We start from the raw sequence: 15,601 nt of genomic DNA on the forward strand, positions 1-15,601 counted from the left end.
TCCCACTGTTTGCCATTCATTGCCTTGTTCCTTCTTCCAAAGTACATTACCTCACATGTAAGAGGGTAAAATTCTATCTGCCACTGATCTGCCTATCTGACTAACCCATTAAAATCCTCCTGTAAACTAACACCTTCTTCTCAAAAACAGACATTACTGGATAAGGTCAGCAGGTCTGGCAGCAGCTGTGGAGAGAAATCAAAGTTAACATGAATTCTGAGAAAGGGTCACTTGACCCAAAATGTTAACTCTGATTTCTCTCCACAGATACTGCCAGAGTTGGTCAGTTTATCCAGCATGTTCTGTTTCTGTCTCTGATTTATAGTATCCACAGTTCTTTCAGTTTTTATCTTCTTTCGCTCTGTCAACTACCTGGCTAATTTTTGTGTCATCTGCAAATGTACTTATCATCACCTTCAAAAAGAACAAAAACCAGAATGGCACAGGGACATTAGGGACCTTGTCAAATGCTTTAGGAAAGTCTGTAAAAATAACACCCACAGCACAGGGGAGGTGATGGCCTAGTGGCATTATCACTGGACTGTTAATCCAAAGACCCAGGCAATGTTCTGAGGGCCTAGGTTCAAACTCCATGACGACAGATGGTGGAACTTGAACTTTAAAACAAATCTGGAATTAAGAGTCTAATGATGACCATGAATCCACTGTTGATTGTCAGGAAAAACACATCTGGTTCACTAATGTCCTAAGGGAAGCAAACTGCCATCCTTACCTGGTCTGGCCTACAATTGACTCCAGACCCACAGCATTGTGGATGACTCTTTACTGCCCTCTGGGCAATAAATGCTACCAGCCAGCGACACCCTCAGTCTCAGAGAACTCAATCAAGTTTGGAAGATAAGATCGCCCCCTTACTTCTTTACCTATCCCAAAAATCCTGTTTTACAGAACTCATTATTCATCTCTTAAATCAGTGTCTGACTACACAGTATCTCCATCTCATAAATACCTGTCTCACTGCACTGACTTCCTGTCTCATATGTCCCTCTCTCACTGCACTGTTTACCCATTGTAGTGATTGTAACAAGGTCAGCCAGGTAGACCTCATAGAATAAGAGATCCCTGGTTGGAGCTGTATCTCTGGTCAATCAACGAACCCTGGCTGACAGATAGAAAAATGAATGCCAGACAAACTGACATTCTTGAGACAGTGTTAAGGACTTTCCACGTGTATATAAAGGATGACTTGATGATGGATTATGACCTTTACGGAGTTATTTCACCCATTTCAAAGGTCTTTCTCACTGGATTATTCATCCATCCCATAAATCCCTGTCTCACTACACTGTTTATCCAACTCATACACACCCATCCCACTGCAGTGTAGACAGAGTTCATAAAATCTTGTCTCACTGTCCCACAGATTCTTCCATCTACACATTGTGTTGAACAAATAAAGAGTAAACTAATGAATTTACAACTATCCCAAACTGTTCCCATACTCACCAAATCCACGTAATTCACAGCATTCACCAGTCGGCTGATCACTTTTCGTTTGCTGTTAAATGCACTCTGATACTGAAACAAGAAATGAAAACTTAATTCTCCCTTCAGACATCACAGAATTCCAAACAGAACTGTGGAAGCACAATAAATGAAGAAGCAGAAAGACTGACAGAGTGGAAACTGATACGCTCTCACCAGCTCAATTGCTAATAGTAACAAAACTTTAGACAACTGATTTAAGGCAGGATCTTCACACAGTTTGGCACTGGACGTGAGAGAATGGAGCCAAGATCAGGATCAAATGTGTCATAAGTGCCAACTTGCCAGAGGGTAAAGTTGAGTCGTGTTGTGGAGTATTCAGATGGGAATTCTGCTGCAACAAGTAGTATTGTATTTAGTAATGAGTACAGAGTAGGATTTAGTTTGAAACAAATTATAGAGCCATAGAGAAGTACAGCACGGAAACAGGCCCTTCTGTCCAACTCGTCCATGCCGAACAGATATCCTAACCTAATCTACACCCTTTGCCAACACTTGCCCCATATCCCTCTAAATCCTTCCTATTCACATACATATCCAGATGTCTTTTAAATGCTGCAATTGTACCAGTCTTCACCATTTCCTCTGGCAGCTCTTTCCATACACACACTATTCTCTGATTGAAAAAGTTGCCCCTTAGGTACCTTTTCTATCTTTCCTCTCTCACTCTGATTCAATGTCCTCAAGTTCTGGACTCCTCCAACCCAGGGAAAAGAGTTTATCGATTTATTCTATCCATGCTCCTCATGCCTCCAACGCTCCAGGGAAAACAGTCCCAGCCTCTCCCTACAGCTCAAATCCTCCAAACTTGGCAAGATGCCTGTAAACCTTTTCTGAACCCTTTCAAGTTTCACAACATCCTTCTAATTATGCGTGAACATTTATAAAATACAGGTCTTTCTGGGTATAATGCATGTTTCATTACGATTGATGAACTGGGGTCATTTTTCTAAAGCTTGAACTTTTAAAAAATGTGTTGGCTGTAATGTGATTACATCCGTTAAACTGCGACTTTCCTATAATGCAGTGTTGCACAGGAATGCAACCATCACATCATAGAAATACACCTGTAATGACGATAACCTGAGTAAGTTCCACACAGTGTCTGAACCAAAGAACATGATTCAGCTATCAGAATTGTAGGTTTACGTAAGGCCACTTTAACAAAATCTGATACTGTTCACCGTAATCTGGGGAAAGTCTATTCATTTTGTGGGATGTGGGCACTGGCGGCTGGCCAGCATTTATTACCTATTCCTAGTTGCTCTTCAGAAGGTGGTGATGAGCTGCCTTCTTGAACTGCTGCAGTCCACCTGCTGTGGGTTGACCCAGAATGCCATTAGGGAGGGGATTCAAGCATTGTGACCAAGCAACAGTGAAGGAATGCTAATATATTTCATTGATTTGGAGGTACCAGTGTTGGACTGGGGTGTACCAAGTTAAAGATCACACAACATCAGTAGTGGGAGTGGCTTGGATGGGAAATCGAAGGTGGTAGTGTTCCCATTTCTCTGCTGTCCTTCTCCTTCTAGATAGAAATGGTTGTGAATTTGGAAGGTGCAGTCTGAGGATCTTTGGTGAAGTTCTGCAGTGCGTCTTGTAGATAATACAAACTGCTGTTACTAAGCATCGGTGGTGGAAAGATTGGATGCTTATGAATAGAACATAGAACAGTACAGCACAGTACATGCCCTTCGGCTCTCAATGTTGTGCCAGCCTCTAATACTGTTCTAAGTTCAGACTAACCTACAAGCATTTCATTGCACTATCTTCAATGTGCCTATCCAACAGCCACTTAAATGTCCCGAATGTATCTGATGCTAATACAAATGCTGGCAGTGCATTCCATGCACCCACCACTCTCTGAGTAAAGAACCTATTGCTGACATCTCCCCTAAACATTCTTTCAATCACCTTTAAATTATGTCCCCTCACAATAGACATTTTCACCATGGGAAAAAGTTTCTGGCTATCCACTCTAACTGTGCTTCTCAACATTTTGCAAACCTCTCGCAAGTAACATCTCATCCTTCTTCGCTCCAATGAGAAAAGCCCTAAATGCCTCAACCTTCCTTCATAAGATATGCCCTCCAGTCCAGGCAGCATCCTGGTAAATCTCCTCTGCACCCTCTCTAAAGCTTCCACATCTTTCCCACCATGAGGCGACCAGAATTGAACACAATATCCCAAGTGTGGTCTAACGATCTCCAAAGAGCTGCAGCATAACCTCGCAGCTCTTAAACTCAATACCCCTGTTAATGAAAGCCAACACACCATTCGCCTTAACAACCCTATCAACCTGGCTGGCAACTTTGACATCTATAGACATGGACCCCAAGATTCTCTGTTCCTCCACACTGCCAAGAATCCATCCTTTAACCATGTATTCTGCATTCAAATTCGACCTTCCAAAGTGAATAACTTCACACTTTTCCAGGATGAACTCCATCTGCCACTTATCAGCCCAGTTCTGCATCCTGTCAATGTTCCACTGCAGCCAACAACAGCCCTCCGCACTATCCACAACTCCATCAACTTATTAACCCATTCTTCCACTTTCTCATCCAAGCCATTTATAAAACTCACAAAGAGCAGAAGTCCCAGAACAGATCCTTGCGGAACACCATTGACCACCCAGCTCTACAATTTTAATTGAATTGAATTGAATTGATTTGAATTTATTTTCACGTATACAAAGACACAGTGAAAAGCTTTGTCTTGCAAGCAATACAGTCAGATCACACAGCTAAATAGCATAGATAAGTAAATAATAGTTAAACTGTGGCACAGGTACAGGTGAATATTAAGAGTTTGTGAGTCCATTCAGTATTCTCACAACAGTAGGGTAGAAACTGTACCGAAACCAGCTGGTGCACGTGTTCAGGCTTTTGTACCTTCTCCCCGATGGTCGAGATCGTAGAAAAACATTGCCAGGGTGGGATGGATCTTGGAGAATGCTAGCGGCCTTTCCTTGATAGCTGGCCTAGTAGATGAATCCTATAGATGGGATGTTGGCCTTTGTGATTGCCGGACAGAGTTCACCACTCTCTGTAACCGTCTCCGATCTTGAATGGGTCACTTACCATACCAGGTAGTGATACGCCCAGATAGAATGCTCTCAATGGTGCAGCTATAAAAGTTGGCAAGGGTATTAGCCTTCATACCAAATTTTCTCAGCTACCTGAGGAAGAAGAGACGTTGTTGGGCCTTTGTAACCAGTACGTCCACATGAAGAGTCCAAGAAAGCTTGTTGTGGATGACCACTTCCAGGAGCTTGACACTCTCTACTCGTTCCACCTCTGTGCTGCTAATGTGTAGGGGGGCATGAGTAACATCCCTCCTGTCTGTAATCTGTTTCGTCACCATCTGAGGTTCGACCGACCATGGTGGTGTCATCAGTGAACTTGTAAATGGCATTAGTCTGGTATTTGGCAATGCAGTCATGGGTATACAGCGAGTACAGTAGGGGGCTCAGTATGCGCCCCAGAAGGGCTCCAGTGTTGAGTGTTAGTGAGGATGAAATACTGTCCTCAATCTTCATTGACTGTGGCCTGTGGGTCAGGAAACTGAGGATCCAGTTGCAGAGAGTGGGGCTTCGTCTGAGATCACTAAGTTTAGTAATCAGTCTCGAGGGGATAATAGTGTTGAAAGCTGAACTGTCATCAATGAGTGGGATTCTAACATAGCTGTTCTTAGTGTCAGGAAGTTCTAGGGAGGAGTGAAGAGCAAGTGATAAGGCATCTGACGTGAATTTGTTGGTCCGACAGGCAAATTGGAGTGGGTCAAGAGTAGTGGGGAGGCTGGAGTTGATTAATGCCATGACCAGCCTTTCAAGGACTTCATGACCATAGAAGTTAGGGCCACTGGGCGGTCGTCATTGAGACATGCTACATGAGCCTTCTTAGGCACAGGGATGATGTCGGCCCTCTTGAAACAGGCAGGGACAGTGGCTTGCTGCAGGGAGAGGTTGAAGATGTCCGAAAAGACCTCTGGCTGCTCCAGGTTCAATACTTTCCATCTACTACCACTCTCTGTTTTCTATCGGCCAGCCAATTCTGTATCCAGACAGACAGGTACCCCTGTAACCCATGCCTCCTTAATTTCTGAATGATCCTACCATGGGGAACCTTATTGAATGTCTTGCTAAAATCCATGTACACCATATCCAGTACTCTATCTCAATCAATGTGTTTTGTCACAACCTCAAAGAATTTAATAAGGTTTGTGAGGCATGACCTACCCTCACAAAGTCATACTGATGATCACTAATCAAATTATGGTTTTCCAAGTAATCATAAATCCTGTCTCTCAGAATCCTCTCCAATACTTTGCCCACCACTAACGTAAGACTGAGTTTAATACCCAGTATTATCCCCATTCCTTTTCTTGAACAAGGGAATAACATTTGCCACCCTGCAATCATCTGGCACTACTCCAATGGACAATGAGGATGCAAAGATCACATCCCATCTGGCTTAGGATATTTATCTAACCTTACATTTTTCAAACTTTTCAGCACATCCTCCTTCCTAACATCAACCTGTTCTAGCATATCAGTCTGTTTCATGCTGTCCTCAGAAATGACAAGTTCCCTCTCGGTAATGAATACTGAAGCAACGTATTCATTAAGGACGTCCCCTCCTTCTTCCAACTCCAGGCACAAGTTCCCTCCAGTATCCCTGATTGGCCCTAACCTCACTCTGCTGATCCTCTTATTCCTCAAATAAGTGTAGAACGTCTTCGGGTTATCCTTAATCCTTCCTGCTACAGCTTTCTCATGCCCCCTTCTAGCTCTCCACTGTCCATTCTTCAGTTTCTTCCTGGCTACCTTGTAGCCGTCCAAAGCCCTGACGGATCCTTGCCTCCTCAATCTTAAGTGAGCTTCCTTCTTCCTTTTGACTAGATGTTCCACAGCCCTTGTCACCCAAGGTTCTTCCAAACTACCATCCCTTCCTTGCTCAGTGCCTGGGACAAACCTGTCCAGCACTATCAGCAGGTGCTTCCTACACAACCTCCACATTTCTGTTGTGCATTTCCCAGAGGACATCTATTCCCAATTTAAGCGCCTCAGTTCCTGCCTAGTAGCATTGTAATTCCCCTCCCTCAATTAAATATTTTCCTCTATTGTCTGCTCCTATCCCTCTCCATGAGTATAGTTGTGATCACTATCACCGAAATGCTCTTCCCCCGAGGGATCTCACAAGGCCAGAGACCCGGGTTAAATTCCCACCTCTAGCAACTGTCTGTGTGGAGTTTGCACATTCTCCCCGTGTCTGCATGGGTTTCCTCCGGGTGCTCCGGTTTCCTCCCATTGTTCAAAAATGTGCAGGTTAGGTGAATTGGCCACGCTAAATTGCCCGTAATGTTAGGTGAAGGGGTAAATGTAGGGGAATGGGTCTGGGTGGGTTGCTCTTCGGAGGGTCGGTGTGGACTTGTTGGGTCGAAGGGCCTGTTGCCATACTGTAAGTAATCTAATCTAAGGAATCTAATCTAAGATCTGACACCTGGCATGATTTGTTGCCAAACACCAAATCCAATATGGCGTCCCCTCTAGTCAGCCTATCTACATATGGCATAAGGAACCCTTCCTGGACACACCTGACAAAAACGGCTCCATCCAAACTATTTGAACTGAGGAGTTCCCAATCAGTATTAGGGAAGTTAAAGTCACCCATGACAAGAACCCTGTTACTTCTACACATTTCCAAAATCTACCTCCCAATCTGCTCCTCCCTGTCTCTATTGCTTTTGGGGGGCCTGTAGAAAACTCCCAGCAAAGTGACTGTGTTCACTGAGGAGAGGGACATGATGAATGTTGAGATTAGAGATAGAAGTTTGATTACTCTGGATCATGTTGACATAAATAGGGAAGATGTGTTGGGTAGGCTAGAGGTTATTAAGGTGGACAAATCCCCAGGATCGGATAGGATCTATCCCAGGTTGCTGAGGGAGGTGAGAGAGGAAATAGCTAAGGCCCTGACAGATATCTTTGTAGCATCCTTAAACACAGGTGAAGTGCCGGAGGAATGGAGAGTTGGTAATGTTGTCCCCCAGTACAAGAAAGATAGTAGGGATATGCCAGGTAATTACAGACCAGTGAGCCTGACTTCAGTGGTGGGAAAGGTATTGAGGGATAGGATCTGTTTATATTTGGAAGAGAATGGGCTTATCATTGACAAGCAACATGATTTTGTGCGGGGGAGATTGTGCCTTCCCAACTTAATAGAGTTCTTTGAGGAAGTGACCAAGTTGATAGACGAAGGAAGGGCTGTAGATGTTATATACATGGACTTTAATAAGGCATTTGATAAGGTTGCCCAAGGCAAACTAATGGAGAAAGTGAAGTCACATGGTGTGCAGAGTGTTCTAACTAGTTGGATAAAGAACTGGTTGAGTAACAGGAGACAGAGAATAGAAGTTGAAGGGAGTTTCTCAAAATGGAGAAAGATGACCAGTGGTGTTCCGCAGGGATCAATGCTGGGGCCACTGTTGTTTGTGATATACATGAAAGATTTGGAAGAGGGCACTGGTGATCTGATCAGTAAGTTTGCAGATGACATGAAGATTGGTGGAGTAGCAGAAAGCATAGGGGACTGTCAAATAATACAGGAGAATATAGATGATGGTATGCTTGCCTTCATTGGATGGGGTATTGAATATAAGAACTGGCAGATCTGTTAAAATTGTACAAGACTTTGGTTCAGCCACATTTCGAATACTGTGTACAATTCTTGTCACCACATTACCAAAAGGATGTGGATGCTTTGGAGAGGGTGCAGGGAAGGTTTACAAGGATATTGCCTGGTGTTGAAGGTGCTAACTATGAAGAGAGGTTAAGTAGATTACGATTGTTTTCATTAGAAAAAAGGAGTTTATGAGGGGATCTGACTGACGTCAGAAGGGTGTAGACAGGGTAGGTTGAGATCAGCATTTTCCTCAGGTGAGGGATTCAATAACTAGAGGTCACATGTTCAAGGTGATAAGAGAAAAGTTTAAGAGGGAAACACGTGAAAAGTACTTTACACAGAGGGTGGTAGGGGCCTTGAACACATTGCCAGCAGAGGTAGTAGAGGCAGGCACTGTAAATTCATTTAAGGTGCGTCTGGACAGATGCATGAGTAGGTGGGGAGCAGAGGGATACAGATCCTTAGGAATTGGGCGATAGATATAGATACTGAATTTGGATCGGCACATGCTTGGAGGGCCGAAGGGCTTGTTCTTGGGCTGTAAATTTTCTTTTTTTTTTAAAAATCTACACATCCCTGAACAATATGGGTAATGCAGCATTAGCAACTCACCGAATCTGCACATCTTTGAATTGTGGAAGGAAACTGGACCACCCGGAGGAAACTCACACAGACATGGAGAGAATGTGCAAATGCCACACAGACAGTCGCCGGAATCAAACCCGGATCCCTGATGCTGTGAGGCATCAGCGCCAACCACTGAGCCACTGTGCATACGTTCTGCCCACAAAAATGATCCTGAGCTTCCAGTTGCTTCCCACTTTAACAAAAGAGAGGAGGAGAACTGCTTCAAGGTAGGCATCCTTGCAAAAGGATTCGCAGTAAGGTTAAAATCAACTAGGCAAAAGTGAGGACAGCAGATGCTGGAGATCAGAGTCAAGATTAGAATGGAAAAGCACAGCAGGTCAGACAACATCCAAGGAGCAGGAAAATTGACATTTCGGACAGGAGACGATGAAGGATTTCCTGATGAAGGGCACTGGCCCAAAACGTTGATTTTCCTGCTCCTCGGATGCCTCCTGACCTGCTGTGCTTTTCCAACACCACTCTAATCTTGACTCTGATCTCCAGCATCTGCAGCCCTCTCTTTCTCCCACTTTAACACCCCACTCTGTTCCCTGGCCAACATCTATGTCTCAGGCTTGCTGTAATGCTCCAGCGAAGCTCAGAGTAAGCTGGAAGAACACTTCATTTTCTACTTGAGGAATCCTGAAGCCCTCCAGAATCAATATTGAGTTCAATAATTTTAGGGCCTGAACTCTCCCATGTCCAAGCCCCCAACTCCACAAACCAGGGCTTGTTATTACATAGTCTGCCATTACACAATACCAATTGTTAGCCACTAAATGTCTCCATTCACAGCTATTCACTCACCTAGCCAGATCACTTCCCCAATGTGAAGGCAATCACATTCTGAGTAGCAAATAGAGTAGACTAGATCATGAGAAGTGCAGGTGAAGTGCTGCTTACCTGGAAGGTATGTTTGGGCCCTTGGATACTGAGAAGAGAGAAGGTAAATCCGGATACTGAGAAGAGAGAAGGTAAATTGCAGGTGTTACAGCTTCTGCAACTGCAGGGAATGGTGCCATGGGATTGTGGAAGGCATGCTGGGAAAGAGAGAAGAATGGACAAGGGTGTACTGGAGGGACTGGTCCCTGCGGAAGGCAGACAAGAGAAGGGAGGTGTCATCTTGCTGGAGGTGATGTAAATGGCAGCAGCATATGGGTGAGTATTTATAACATTTTGATTATTTATAGTTTGTAAACGTTTTGTTTTGTTAAAAAATTAAGGGCAACACTGCAGAGGTCCAGAGAGAAACGGTTCCAGAGTAATGAACAATATTTGCTGAAAATGTGTTGCTGGAAAAGCGCAGCAGGTCAGGCAGCATCAAAGGAACAGGAGAATCGATGTTTCGGGCATAAGCCCTTCTTCAGGAATAAGCCTTCTTCGGGCTTATGCCCGAAACGTCGATTCTCCTGTTCCTTGGATGCTGCCTGACCTGCTGCGCTTTTCCAGCAACACATTTTCAGCTCTGATCTCCAGCATCTGCAGTCCTCACTTTCTCCTCTAATGAACAATATTTGACAAGCTTTGTGGAATCATAAAACATAGAACATTCCAGAACAGTACAGGCTCTTCGGCCCTCAATGTTGCACTGACCTATGAAAACAATCTGAAGCCCATCTAACCTACACTTTTCCATTATCATCCATATGTTTATCCAATGACCATTTAATTGCCCTTAAGGTTGACAACTCTACTACTGTTGCAGGCAGGCTGTTCCTACTTTCTGAGTAATGATGCTACCTCTGACCTCTGTCCTACATCTATCACCCCTCAATTTAAAAGCTATGTTCTCTTGTGCTAGGCATCACCATCCAAGGGAAAAGGCACTCACTGTCCACCCTATCTAATCCTCTGATCATCTTGTATGTCTTCATTAAGTCACTGTTTAATCTTCTTCATAACAGCCTCAAATCCCTCAGCTTTCTTCATTAGACGTTCCCTCCACACCTGGCAACATCCTGGTAAATCTCCTCTTCACCCTTTCCAATGCTTCCACATCCTTCTGCGGTGACCAGAACTGTATGCAATACTCCAAATTTGGCCACACCAGGGTTCAGTGCAGCTACAACATGACCTTGTGGCTCCGAAACCCAATCCCTCTACCAATAAAACCTAACACACTGTGGACCTTCTTAACAACTCGATCAACCTGGGTGGCAACTTTCAAGGATCTATGCTCATGGACATCAAGATTTCTCTGCTCATCCACACTACCAAGAATCTCACCATTAGCCCAGTACTCTGTATTCCTGTTACTCCTTCCAAAGAGAATCACCTCACACTTTCCTGCATTAAATTCCATTTGCCACCTCTCAGCCCATCTCTACAGCTCTACTTTGAGTGCGAGCAGCAGCTAAGGTAAGACAGTTTGTTTTAAAATTACTTACCGGTAGCGGGCAGCGGTGTTTTTTTTTCTCTTCACAGAAAGAGCGGGAGCAGCAGGGGGAAGTGACGAAGACCAGAGGGGCAGCCGGGTAGGTTTTTTTTTTCCTTTAAAAGCGCACAGGAGAAGAACCCGAGACACTACAGAGGTAGTGTCTCCCACCCGCCCTCCTCCTCTAACCTAAATAATAAGACCCGTTGTGGTAAGTAGGTAAGTGCTGCATTTTGCTTGTTGTATTCTTTAGACCCAGTTTTTTTTTTTAAAAAAGGTTACTTTCAGAGGGATGGCAGTGAAGGCAGTGCAATGTTCCTCTTGCAACATGTTTGAGGTGAGGGATGCCATGGAAGTCCCTGCTGATTACACTTGCAGGAAGTGCACCCATCTCCAGCTCCTCCAAGACCGTATTAGGGAACTGGAGCTGGAGTTGGATGAACTTAGGATCATTCAGGAGGCAGAGGGGGTCATAGATCGGAGCTTTAGGGAAGTAGTAACTCCAAAGATGGCAGAGAGATGGGTGACAGTGAGGGGGACTGGGAGGAAGCAGCCAGTGCAGGGACCCCCTGCGGCTGTTCCCCTCAAGAACAAGTATACCATTTTGGATACTTGTGGGGGGGACAACTTACCAGGGCTAAGTAACGGGGCTCAGGCCTCTGGCACGGAGCCTGTCCCCGTTACTCAGAAGGGAAGGGTGGAGAAGAGCAGAGCAATAGTAATTGGGGACTGGATAGTTCGGGGCACAGATAGGCGGTTTTGTGGGAACGAGAGAGACTCATGTTTGGTATGTTGCCTCCCAGGTGCAAGGGTACGTGATGTCTCTGATCGTGTTTTCCGGGTCCTTAAGGGGGAGGGGGAGCAGCCCGAAGTTGTGTTCCACATTGGCACCAATGACATAGGTAGGAGGAGCGCTGAGTATGTTAGGCAGGCTTTCAGGGAGCTAGGTTGGAAGCTCAAAGTTAGAATGAACAGAGTTGTTGTCTCTGGTTTGTTACCCGTGCCACGTGATAGAGAGTCGAGGAATAGGGAGAGAGAACAGTTAAATGCGTGGCTACAGGGATGGTGAAGGAGGGAGGGATTTCGGTATTTGGATAACTGGGGTTCTTTCTGGGGAAGGTGGGACCTCTATAAACAGGATGGTCTACACCTGAACCTGAGGGGCACCAGTATCCTTGGTGGGAGGTTTGCCAGTGCTCTTGGGGGGGGTTTAAACTAACTCTGCAGGGGCATGGGAACCCAGACTGTAGCTTTAGGGGGCAGGACCTGGAGTGTAGGGAGGTTAGGAACATGGCATCAATCTCAAAGGAGGGTGCCTGTAAACAGGAAAGTGGCTTGAAGTGTGTATACTTCAATGCAAGAAGTATACGAAATAAGGTAGGTGAACTTGCAGCGTGGGTTGGTACCTGGGACTTCGATGTTGTGGCTATTACGGAGACATGGGTAGAACAGGGACAGGATTGGCTGTTGCAGGTCCCAGGGCTTAAATGTTTTAGTAGGGTCAGAGGTGGGGGTAAAAGAGGGGGAGGTGTGGCATTGCTTGTCAAAGATAGTATTGCAGCTGTGGAAAGGATGATGGATGAAGACTCGCCATCTGAGGTAGTTTGCGCTGAGGTTAGGAATAGGAAAGGTGAGCTCACCCTGTTAGGAGTTTTTTTACAGGCCTCCTAATAGTCCTAGAAACGTAGAAGAAAGGATTGCGAGGATGATTCAAGAGAAGAGTGGTTGTTATGGGGGACTTTAACTTTCCTGATATTGATTGGGAAAGATTTGGCTCAAGTTTGTTAGATGGGTCAGTGTTTGTCTAATGTGTGCAGGAGGGTTTCCTGACACAATATGTAGATAGGCCAACAAGAGGTGAGGCCATACTGGATTTGGTTCTGGGTAACGAACCAGGCCAGGTGTTAGAATTAGAGGTAGGTGAGCACTTTGGGGACAGTGACCACAATTCGGTGACTTTTACTCTAGTGATGGAGAGGGATAAGTGTGCACTACAGGGCAAGAGTTATAGCTGGGGGCAGGGAAATTATGATGCGGTGAGGCATGACTTAGGATGTGTAGCTTGGAAAAGTAAGCTTCAAGGCAAGGGCGTAATTGATATGTGGAGCTTGTTCAAGGAGCAACTATTGAGTGTCCTTGATAAGTATGTACCTGTCAGGCAGGGAGGAAAGGGTCGTGTGAGGGAGCTGTGGTTTAATAAGGAATTGGAATCCCTTGTTAAATGGAAGAGGGCGGCCTATGTGAAGGTTCAATTGGGGCGATTGAGAGTTATAAGGTAGCCAGGAAGGACCTGAAGAGAGAGCTAAGAGCAGCAAGGAGGGGACATGAAAGGTCCTTAGTTGGCAGGATTAGGGAAAACCCTAAGGCTTTCTATAGGTATGTCAGGAATAAAAGAATGACTAGGGTAGGAATAGGTCCAGTCAAGGATAGTAGTGGGAAGTTGCGTGTGGAGGCTGAAGAGATTGGGGAGACACTGAATGAATACTTTTCGTCAGTATTCAATCAGGAACAGGACATTGTTGTCAATGTGAATACTGAGTCACAATTAAGTAGAATGGATGGCTTTGAGGTATGTAGAGAAGAGGTGTTTGAAATTCTGGAAAGGGTGAAAATAGATAAGTCCCCTGGGCCTGACAGCATTTATCCTAGGATTCTCTGGGAAGCAAGGGAGGAGATTGCAGAGCCATTGGCCTTGATTTTTATGTCCTCGTTGTCTGCAGGAGTAGTGCCAGAAGATTGGAGACTAGCAAATGTGGTTCCCTTGTTCAAGAAGGGGAGTAGGGATAACCCTAGTAACTATAGGCCGGTGAGTCTCACTTCTGTTGTGGGCAAAATCTTAGAGAGAATTGTAAGGGATAGGATTTATGAACATCTGGATAGGAATAATGTGATCAAGGATAGTCAGCATGGTTTTGTGAAGGGCAGGTCGTGCCTCACAAACCTTATTGAATTCTTTGAGAAGGTGACTAAGGAGGTGGACGAGGGGAAAGCGGTAGATGTGGTGTATATGGATTTTAGTAAGGCGTTTGATAAGGTTCCCCATGGTAGACTACTGCAAAAAATACGGAGGTATGGCATTGAGGGTGAGTTGGAGGTTTGGATTAGGAGTTGGCTGGCTGGAAGAAGACAGAGGGTAGTAGTTGATGGCAAAGGTTCATCTTGGAGTGCCGTCACTAGCGGTGTTCCGCAAGGATCTGTTTTGGGACCATTGCTGTTTGTCATTTTTATAAATGACCTGGATGAGGGGTTAGAAGGTTGGATGAGCAAGTTTGCGGATGATACGAAAGTCGGAGGAGTTGTAGACAGTGAGGAAGGACGTGGCAGGTTACAGCGGGATATAGATAAGCTGCAGAACTGGGCAGAAAGGTGGCAAATGGAGTTCAATGTAGCTAAGTGTGAGGTGATTCACTTTGGTAAGAGTAACAAAAAGATGGGGTACTGGGCTAATGGTCGGATACTTGGTAGTGTGGATGAGCAGAGGGATCTTGGTGTCCATGTGCACAGATCTTTGAAAGTTGCCACCCAGGTAAATCGTGCGGTGAAGGAGGCATATGGCGTACTGGCTTTTCTTGGTAGAGGAATTGAGTTCCGGAGTCCTGAGGTCATGTTGCAGTTGTATAAGACTCTGGTGCGGCCGCATCTGGAGTATTGTGCGCAGCTTTGGTCGCCATACTATAGGAAGGATGTGGAGGCACTGGAACGGGTGCAGAGGAGGTTTACCAGGATGTTGCCTGGTATGGTAGAAAGATCGAATGAGGAAAGGCTGAGGCACTTGGGGTTGTTTTCATTGGAGAAAAGAAGGTTTAGGGGTGACTTGATAGAGGTGTACAAGATGATTAGGGGTTTAGATAGGGTCGACAGTGAGAATCTTTTTCCACGTATGGAGTCAGCTATTACAAGGGGGCATTGCTTTAAATTAAGGGGGGGTAGGTACAAGACAGATGTTAGGGGTAGGTTCTTTACTTAGCGAGTCATGAGTTCATGGAATGCCCTGCCAGTAGCAGTGGTGGACTCTCCCTCATTATGGGCATTTAAGCGGGCATTGGATAGGCATATGGAGGATAGTGGGCTAGTGTAGTGTTGGATCGGCGCAACATCGAGGGCCGAAGGGCCTGTACTGCGCTGTATTCTTCTATGTTCTTCTATGTTCTATGTTTATCTATGTCCCTCTGTAACCTACAACATCCTTCTGCATTGTCCACAACTCCACCGACATAAGTGTCACACATGAATTTACGAGTTGAGTTATTTGCTGCAGAGAAGATATTCCTCTACTCTAAAGACCATAGTAAAGCATTTATTCCAATTTATCTGCGATTTTCTCATTCCCCATTAATTTTCCCAGCCTTGTTCTCTAAAGGGCTAATGTACAATTTGGTCTCTCCTTTTTTATGTATTTACAGAAGTT

The 15,601-nt window shown here is 45.0% G+C and overlaps 1 protein-coding gene across 1 annotated transcript in view; it reads right to left on the reverse strand.

Moving 5' to 3' along the window:
- Positions 1 to 339: 339 nt before the first annotated feature.
- Positions 340 to 15,601, reverse strand: part of LOC122549379 (disintegrin and metalloproteinase domain-containing protein 8-like) — a 249,455-nt gene continuing 234,193 nt past the window's right edge. Inside the window, exons 8-9 of the mRNA XM_087985954.1 lie at positions 1,468 to 1,539; positions 340 to 414 (exon numbers count right to left, since the gene is read on the reverse strand). Of these exons, the coding sequence (XP_087842080.1) occupies positions 340 to 414; positions 1,468 to 1,539 (147 nt within the window). The remainder of the gene's footprint in view (positions 415 to 1,467; positions 1,540 to 15,601) is intronic.

This window comes from Chiloscyllium plagiosum, unplaced genomic scaffold (genome assembly GCF_037043375.1).
Source record: "Chiloscyllium plagiosum isolate Xiang-an unplaced genomic scaffold, Cpla_swu_hap1 HiC_scaffold_1, whole genome shotgun sequence".
In the NCBI taxonomy this organism is placed as follows: Eukaryota; Metazoa; Chordata; class Chondrichthyes; order Orectolobiformes; family Hemiscylliidae; genus Chiloscyllium; species Chiloscyllium plagiosum.